We start from the raw sequence: 9,869 nt of genomic DNA, 5'->3' as shown, positions 1-9,869 counted from the left end.
TTGAGCTGGCTGGAGGCAAGTGCAGTCACTCGGGTAATCGCTGGGGTGCTGGGAGCCGGGGGTGATGGTGGTGGTGGTTTTAAGCCAGTCCTCAGTTCAAAGACGGCTTGGATCAATTTGCCCTCCAACCACTCAACTCTCCCTTTTACCTTTTGTTTTGTTAGCTTGGCTTTTTCCACCCCCACCCTCTCCCTCGTGTGGTGTGAACCGCGCGTCTTGCTCTGAGATTTGTGCATTTAAATGTAATTCTGATTGGCGAATGTTCTTTCCTTTTTGTTGTGATTACTAGAGATACTTTAGTCCTGCCTTCCCAGTTCTGCGCCCTGCACAAGCAGTTTTGAAAAATTAAGTGCAAAAAGCATGACAAAGCAATATGAGGTTGCCGTGGTAAGTGAACTTTTAAACCAAAAATTACCATTTCTTCTTGTATGCTCGGTCTGTGGGTGGTTTGAAGGGGCATCCTCACACACAAAGGGCTGGGGGCTGGGAAGAGGGGGTGGTGAAACAAAAAACAGTAGTTCTAATTTTGTTTTTTTTTTTTCTAACTATGGTCAATAGACATGTTCTGCATTTATCTGGTTGATACTCTTGGGATGGTTTTGGGCTTGATGCATTTAAAGTGGGTGAGAGTTGGCAGTCTGCAGGGTTGAGGTGCTGGGGAGGAAGGAAAAGGGACCTGGGTTATTGTCTGGTTTTTAAAAGAACCCTGCAACTCTGACTTCCTGAACTCAGCCGAGTAGAGTAGCGGGGTCATTCCTGATCCAAATCCTAAAAGGGAGAAAAGGAACAATGAGGGGGTCACCCTGAGTCACTACAACTATCTTCGTGCCCTCACCTGCACTGTTAGACCTCCTGCTGTCATCCTCATACCGTCTCAGGTAGCAACTTGAGAAGCCATCATTCTTAGATAATTCTAAACACTAACGGATAATAAAATAATGCCTTTGGTAACGTCTTAAAAAGAGGTTTGAGCTGGAGAAAGGAATTGCTTACCACTCCACCTCTCATTTCTCCTGTCTCTTCTCCTTGCCCTCTCTCCTTTTACACTAAAGAGTACAGATTTGTTGAAGGGTCCTTCCCCAACCTCCTCTCCTAAAACCTTTTTCCTGTTTTTAAAATAGGAGGTGTATTCTAGAGAAGGATTTCTGAGTTTTGTCCCCTTATCTCGTTCACTTTCTGAGACTAGCTATCCAACTTAATATTTGTGGTATACTTAACCAGTTTGAGTTTGGTAAAGGGCTCAACCTTTCTCCTGGAAAATTCTAAATTGTTTGACCAGCTCTGACTTAAACAAACAAACAAACAAACAAACACTAACAGTGCTCAGTACTCTTAACTTTTTCTGTTTGTGAATCTGGTTGCCTTTTAATTTGTCAAGGGCTGTTGTCATGGAGATGACTAGGATGCCCTATTTTGGAATGGACCCACACATTCTCTGATGAGGCAGGCCTTCTTTAAGCTTTCTCATTTGAAGGATGGGATGGCAACAAAAATGCCCCGTGAGAGTAATTGTATTCATGTTTTGTTGAAATCATTCTTAATTATCATTTGTATGTTTGCAGATATAATTGCAAATGCTTACATTTTTCAAGATCTATTCTAAAATATTTTTAAGTTATTATAAACTTCCTCTGATCATAGAAAAACAGGAAATAACTTTTTAAACTGATTCCATATTGCAACAAAATTATTGAATTTTTTTGGGCATATAGTTTAATAACTTTTTTTAACAACTGACTTATTTTTTGTCTCTTCTGCATGAAGTTGATGTAATTTGCCAGTAACTATCGAAGGAAAGTGACAACTTATGCAGCTGGATCACCACTGTTGCTTTTAGTCTTGCTATTTGCAATCTCCATGTTTAAAACAGTTTTCTGTTAGAGATTTTAAACACCAAATGGCTAACTAAACTACTAATTTGTTGATAAAGCAGAATCAATTTGGTGAAACTTTGAAAAAAAATCATAGAGGAGTTTAAATTAGAATGTAGTATTTTATATGTTTGTAGTAGCAAGAGTTTCAGTTGGGAAGTTTGCTTTTCTTTTGCACTGATATTCTTGGACTTCAGATAATCAACAATATGTTTAACTCTATAATTTGTTTTGGACCATGCTACTCAATTATCATACCTATTTAATTTTGTGATTAATCTTGATCTATACTAGTACTGTTTGTTTTTTCTAATAAACATCTTAAACTGTATTTATGTGAAGAATATAAACAAAGTAAGCATTTACTACTACTACTGTACAAATATTTGCAAGTAAATTTATGGCCTGTATATATGCAAAATTAGGTTACTTTAACACTTTGGGAAAAACACTTTTAGTCAGAATTATTTTGCAATAGTCATAATCTCATATAAGCCCTCAACTTTACTATCACTTTCTATCTCCACACTGAAAATAATGTTTCACTTGAAGATATTCATAGAAATTATTATTTAAAATAAGCTGGGTAATTGAAAGTTGTCTAAATGATAATACTAGTGCCTATAGTTTAATATCTTATAAGCATACTTAGATTATTTAATGCCATCTTTCCTGGCACTTTCCCTCATTAATACCACAATTCTGTGGCAATTTTAGATTTGCTAAATATTCTCAATATGAAGAATTCTTTATATCAGAATGTAATATCATTTCTTTCCTCAGTGTTCTAATTATATGGCATTTGCACATTAGAAATGCAGTGGCCGTGTTCTGATATTTTCCCTAAATCTCAGTCCATTAGAGTAAATTTTACAAAAAACAGAAGGCTTATAAAGTTCATAAGAACAAAATTCTAAGTGTTTTCAACTAAGCAGTAGTCTCATAGAAACATTCATTGCTTCCCATAACATCGACTCACTTTATGTAAATAGGTATCATAAATAAAGGACCAAAATAGATGACATAGACGTAGGGAGTGTAGGTGGGTGGTAGCCAGGGTCACCTAGCATTCTGTTGCGCATTTTGCGTACCATGTCTAGGACATGAAATGTGCTTGCAAAGCAAACAAGCAAAAGAGGAATAGCTGAAGTGATGTTATGATTTTAAAAATTCAAAAATAACCTTCATTTGTTACTTCTAATTAGTATTAAACTTCATGTGTATCTTTTAGCAAGCACACAATCTAAAACAGTGAAGAAGTTCCCTTAAATAGTTAACATTTGTTGTCTACTTGCCATGATCCAGGCATGAATCCACTCATCTACATGAGTGCTTTACATATATTATCTCAGTTAATCTTCAAAACACTGTAGGTGTTAGGTTTTATTATGCCTAGCAACTAAGGAGAGGAAGGTCAGACAGTTTAATGAACACTTGAATCAAAATGTATCTAAACTTGGGTCCAAAATCAAACAAAATGAAAATAAAATCATAGAAAATGTGAGATCATTTTCTAAATTTAAAGAGACACTTTACAGAAAACCCACATAATCTCCATGAATTCTGAGGATAGGAATGATTACCTGTTAATCTTGGCACTTTCTTTGATAAAACAGTTTTGAAGAAATAAATCTTACCGAAACTTTCCTAATTATTTTCTCAAGTTGGGTTTGGTTACATTAAGCTAATTTGGCTGGTTGTTTCTCTCTTGGGACAATAATTATGAAGAATTTATTGCATTCTCCATCCCACCCCAAAAACAAACAGAAGGAGAGGAAGATTAACTCAATTATAGTGACAAAAGTATTTTCAAATAAGTACCAACAAAGCCCACTTACTAAAAAGAAGACCTAACTGCAAACCCAGTTTTCCTTAAACAGGGACTTAAAATAAGCAGAGTGACTTTTTTTTTTTCCATTTTACCAACTTAAGTGCTCTTTTTCATTTTAAAGACTTAAAAATTTTGATTATAATAGCATTTGCCTAAGTAATGAAATGTTATGTGATTTGATAGGTGGCAAATCATTTGAAGTCTTTTTTTTTGACATAATATGTGTTTTTTAAGTTAGTTTCCCTTGATATACCTATAATCAATTAACTTCTGTAATTTTGTGAATTTTTAAACTGCCTTCATTTAATTAACTAAAGAGACATAAAGATAGAAAGTGAGATAGAAAAGAGAATTTTCAAATGAGATCCTATCATAAGATTCCTTTTTAAATATGAAAGATGATAGACTCTCAAATATTAGAAATTAAACTATTTCCCTTGAAAACACTTGAATTGTGCTTTTTTAATTTATAAATTTTTTGAACCTGAAAGATTGGGACATAGATATTGTATCTGCTCCAGTTTGCTTATTTATGACGTTGAATCTGTACAAATGGAGATGTTAAGATTTTATGGAGATAATCCATTCAAGTCCCCTTAAGTACCAGTGAAGAAATGTTTAAAGACATCATTTACATTCAGCAGAAAACTACTCAATTTTTCACTTTCACCTGAGAAGAAATGAAAGCACTCAGAATAACTCTGTCTGCATGTGATGCAGTAAATGGGCTCCTAAGTTGTTTGTGTAAACCTTTTTTTGTTTGTTTTTAATTAGCTTCTTTAAAATGCACAGACCTCACATGTTAAAAGAGCATTTGAATCTATACTCTTGTCAAGTGAAGAACTTTTAAAATTTGATTCATCTGTTTTGCATCACTTTTTTTTAAAATTTTTTTAATGTTTATTTATTTTTGAGACAGAGGGAGACAGAGCATGAGCAGGGGAAGGATAGAGAGAGAAAGGGAGACACAGAATCCAAAGCAGGCTCCAGGCTCTGAGCTGTCAGCACAGAGCCCGATGTGGGGCTTGACTCACAGACCGTGAGATCATGACCTGAGCTGAAGTCAGACACTTACCTGACTAAGCCATCCAGGTACCCCTTGGGTCACTTTTTATAAAATGAAATCATCTGGACCTATCATGTTTATTTTTTATTACTATTGTTTTTTTTATGTTTATTTATTTTTGAGAGAGAGAGAGAGAGAGACAGAGACAGAGCTTGAGAGGGGAAGGGCCAGAGAGAGAGGGAGACACAGAATCCAAGCAGGCTCCAGGCTCTGAGCTGTCAGCACAGGGCCTGACGCGGGGCTCAAACTCATGAACCACAAGATCATGACCTGAGCCGAAGTCGGGTGCTTAACCGACTGAGCCACCCAGGCGCCCCTATTTTTATTTTTTTAAAGATTTTTATCTTTAAGTAATCTCCACACCCAACATGGCTCAAACTCACAACCCTAAGATGAAGAGTCACACACCCTACTGACTGAGCCAGCCAGGTGCTCCATAGTTCTAAACTATGTATTTAAACCCACTTTCTATGAGAATTCCAGTAGCTTTTTTAAGTCTGATAATTTTCAACCTTTATGAACCATGTTAGAATCAGGAAAACTGTGGGGCTTGAGTGTTTCAATCCCACGATATTCTAGTCGTTGGTCACATCTAACTCAGCTTGACTTCACTTTGACCTTGGAGAACAAACCTTGACAAACCCTTGGATTTTCACCCCCCAGAAACTAATTCTGGTTACTTGCCTCATTTTAAATAAAATTCATTCTCAGTTTTTATTATAGTTCATAAAATAGTTGTATAACTCTCTATTTTATCCTTGATTTGAAAGTTTACATTACATTATTATATACTAAAATAATAGAAATATAAGAAGACAATTTTCTTTTTTCTCAAATTCATCAAAGTGCACGCGTCTATATATACAGATAATAAATAAGTGTAAATATACGTATACAAAAAGTTATGGTTTTGTTAGTATGAAGTGTAAGAGAAAACTTATTAAAGTAGCTTTTCAGTTTTAAACTTAAGGGGTAATTAACGCCCCAAAACTGAACTGTATCAAATGTTGAGAACATTAACTATATTTATTATTAACTAAAAATCTAAGAGTATTTTAGGATAGGTCTGTGGAGTCTCCACTGTTGCTTCCCTATAATTTCATAAATGGTATTTCCACTTGAAAAATTAGGAAGTATGGACTATGTTTAAATTAGGAAAAGAATCGAGGGACCTTAAGATAGTTCCTGCATAGGTTCTGGAATCTTTCAAGCTTTGCACCTCAATAATCCCTTTAGGTTCTTTTAAATCTGAAATTATTGCATTTTGTGTTCAAATGAAAGTTGCACGTTAGAGATTTTCAAAGCCTTTCGGAGCATGAAGGGTTTACAGGATAGGGAAAAATAATACAAGCTAGATAGCACCACACCTGACAGACATTGATAGAGGTTGAAAAGACAGTGTTAATGGGTTTTTTTTTTTTTTTTTTGAAATAGAAATATAAAGTTAATGCAACCTGAGGTCATTACCGTTAAGAACTGAGAACTCAGCTTTTTGGGTGTTTCCAATCAAAATCATTCACCATGGGACACATTTTAAATATTTAATAAATCTAAAAAATCACTACCATCCTTTGTTAAGGATTATGAGAGTGAAGATCGCAATAGAAATCTAGACTTTGGAATTTCGAATTTCTCCGTGCTTAATTTATCAAATTAAATTTGATATTGTGGTAGAGGTGGTGTTTAATACGGTTAGTTATCATAGATAACATAACATTTTAGTGTGTCTTAGAAGACAAATTAGCGGTATATGTTACTTCACAAACACTACAGTATGCTTACTAGGTTTTAGGCACAGTGTTTTAGAGCCAGGAAACACCCCACTGGGAAAGATGGCTTTGCTATCAAGCATTGCAGTCAGTGTAGGAGACAGACATGTCAACAAATGGTTATAATGGAGTGAGATCATTGCTATCCGAGGTATGTACAAAGTGCTTTTAGGAGCACAGAGGGAGCTATCACCAATTTGCCTGCCGTTGGCTTTCTTGAGGGTATTCAGGAAGTGCTTCTCAGCGCAGGTGAAGTTTTGTACACCGACTTTTTTTTTTTTTTCATTAAAAAATGTAAGAGTGGATCTTCAAATAATATAAAGGTGCAGTATATATTATTCTAGTTTCTACATTTGGATATGTACTTAAGATGAGGGAGAGCAAGTTTTCTGTGTAGGATGCTGAATTTTTTAAGATTCATTAGTGTAATTTCTCAGATACACTGCCTTTGACAAATGTGCATAGCCAGGCAAGCCTTTAATATATTGATTATGTTAGTGTTTTGTTGCTAGTAGCATAATGGATAAAGCACAGGCTCCATTTTTATTCTTCCGTGTTCTACCAAATGAAAAAAAAAAAAGAAGTATATTGCAAACCGTGAAAGGCACATAAAAGCAAAAGTAATTAAATACCATAAATGGTGAGGGAGATTGCCTGTAATCTGCCTGTGATCTGGGCTAGAATTAGAAAGGGAGGTGTAAGAAAGAGGTTATTTGAGAGGCAATGATATGAAAATGTTTTATCATAGAAAGAAAAGAGTTCTGCTTTATAACAATAGGGTATCAACTTAAGTGATTTCACTTTTCTTTGTGTGGCTTTCACATTTACAACAGAGGAGGGAAGTACTATTAATCTGAAATTTTCTTTACTTATGATTAAGTTTCATCATTGATCAGACTAAAACCACCCTATTTTTCTTAAACTCCCAACTGCATGAAAAATCTGCACTTCAGATTAGGACTTCATGTGAACAGCGTTATGCATTTTGCTTTCTGATATCTTGACAATGCAGTTTATCCCATTCTCCCTGGGATTCTCTCCTGGCAACAATTTTTTATTTCCTTGTGTTCATTTTTAGGAAAATCCTCTCAATATTGTTATATGTATTATTTTATAGGAAGGAAGCATGTAAAATACTCTTGAACTCATTTTACTTGTGAGTTTGAATAGCATTCAGATTAGAATGATTTCCCCAGAATTTTATAGGCTTGCCCAATCCAGCTGTATATTTTATATGCTAATGTAAATTCTATTTTTGTTCCCCTTGGGGGTTTAAGTGATTATAATTGTTGCTCTTCAAAAGCCAAACAGATGATGATTGCTGCTTCAGGAGTATACCAAAAGAAACTGGCTTTCATTAAACCTGCTCATCCACTTCATAATTATCTCCATTTTATCTAGCTAAGAAGCAGGAAAAAATGGCAAATACAGTTCATTGAAGCCAGTTCAGTTATTTAAACATCACTTTATTGAACTAGCAGGAGGTGTAAAGTAGGGGGAATGTTTTCATTCTAACACTGATATGTAGCCAGTGGCCCAACTCAAGAGTTAGTTGAGCATCAAATGCCAGAGGCCACGGAGAATGAGAGGGGAGATATTTTGAGCCATTCTGAAAGGAGTCCTCTAGTGGATACAATAAATAGTACTGCAATGGCAGCTATGCTGAAATACTCTTTTTGCTTGTTCTTCCTGAAAGTTAAAAATGAACTTAGCTATTTAGCTTTCCACTAAGACTCAAATGCATCCTAAATGAAAGAGACATTTCTGACACAACGTGTAAAAAAAAAAAAAAAAGTGGGGGAAGGAATATCGATAGGTTCCAAATATCAAATCCTTCAAAGAATCCTCATGGTCATATAAATAAGCCTTGTGATCTGACCATGGGTCAGAAAGTAGATTCTTATAAAGGTTGATTTTCCTCAACAGAGAAATCTTTCCCATTCAGGTAACACAGGGGCTCTGAGTTATCTGTGCCCTGGTCCTTGGGGGTGTATGGAGAGGTGGCTTTGGAATTGGGTTGTAGTGGAACATGTTCCTGACCACATACATTGCTGGCTGTCATGATGGCAGTGAGGGTCCTTGAACTGTCACCTGGAAGAATAGGAAAGTACCCCGAATCAACAGCTGTTGAAGCTTCCAGCTGTGAGAAAGCAATTCTCTGCTGGTTAAATGAAAAATTCTGAAAGGGTTCTCTCCTCTAAAATTTCAAAGAGCCATGTTTTAGAGACCAACTGTCTAAGGCTAGACTTGGATAAAACATTATATTCATAAACAAAGAAAATGGGAGGATTTATTTATTTATACAGATTTTCATTTTCATGTTCCATAATAGTTCAGCAAGTTTTAGGCAATTTCTAAACTCTAGTCCTTTCTAAACTCCAGGGGTCAGAATAAAAATGTTCCCAGACAAGGAGTTTTTTTCCCAATCTATGCAATTTTCATTCTTAGATCCAGTGAGATTGTATATCAATGGCATGCTCTCTAAAAACTCTCTAAATAAAAAAAAAAAAAATCTTTTAGGGTGACAGTATTAGAATTTTCTTGGATTCCTGTGTAGAGTTATACCAGCATATAAATAACTCTGATTTCCTACCAACAAGGCCTGTAAAAGCCACAAGTCTGAGAATATACCAGCTGCACTTAGAGCTGCTCTAGGCAAAAAATGGTGAAAACCTGTGTGATTGTTTTTCTCATGTCTCCTTCACCTTCTCTTGATACCTCTAGGACATGGCCACCTTCTGTTCCCCTAGGGCTGTGCCAACCCTTTGCTCATGTTGTTACAACCCAAGGTCTAGCAGGACTATACCTCTTTCCCTTCCAATGTGACAGGTTGTTAATCTAATGAATTAATCTTCACCAATGGGAAGATATTAAGGAGAGTCCTTTTTTTTTTTTTTTCAGTTAATATTGAAAAGTTACTCCCAAGGAAAATGTCTGCATTTTTGTCAAACAATTATGGTGAATAAACAATTATGGTGAATTATGCTTTTCTTAACCATGTTGGTGCTCCTTGATCTCTATCACTGAGGAGCCTGCTTATTTTGAAATAGGGCAGTTAGAAATGAAGTAACTCAATAGGAAAATGTAACTGAAAAAATTATCTTATCTCCCTATATTTATTAAATAGACATAAAAGCTACAAGCTATAGGGGCACCTGGGTGGCTCAATTGGTTGAGCATCAGACTTTTGATTTAGGCTCAGGTTATGATGCCAGGGTCATGGGATCCAGTTACACAGCAGGCTCCATGGCAAACATGGAGCCTGCTTAAGATTCTCTCTCTCTCTCTCTCTCTCTCTCTCTCTCTCCACCCCTCTCCCCTGCTTGCACTCA

General features: G+C 35.7%; 1 protein-coding gene across 2 annotated transcripts in view; it reads left to right on the top strand.

Annotated features, from left to right (window-relative positions):
- Positions 1-285: 285 nt before the first annotated feature.
- Positions 286-9,869, top strand: part of ELAVL2 (ELAV like RNA binding protein 2) — a 165,237-nt gene continuing 155,653 nt past the window's right edge. The window contains exon 1 of one of the 2 annotated variants that reach the window (XM_045468174.1): positions 286-387. In XM_045468174.1, the coding sequence (XP_045324130.1) occupies positions 361-387 (27 nt within the window). In that variant the 5' untranslated portion in view covers positions 286-360. The remainder of the gene's footprint in view (positions 388-9,869) is intronic. The other variant, XM_045468169.1, reaches the window with a different exon arrangement.

The sequence above is a fragment of the Leopardus geoffroyi genome, chromosome D4 (genome assembly GCF_018350155.1).
Source record: "Leopardus geoffroyi isolate Oge1 chromosome D4, O.geoffroyi_Oge1_pat1.0, whole genome shotgun sequence".
Taxonomy (NCBI): domain Eukaryota; kingdom Metazoa; phylum Chordata; class Mammalia; order Carnivora; family Felidae; genus Leopardus; species Leopardus geoffroyi.
This window is presented reverse-complemented; position numbering and strand designations above follow the sequence as displayed.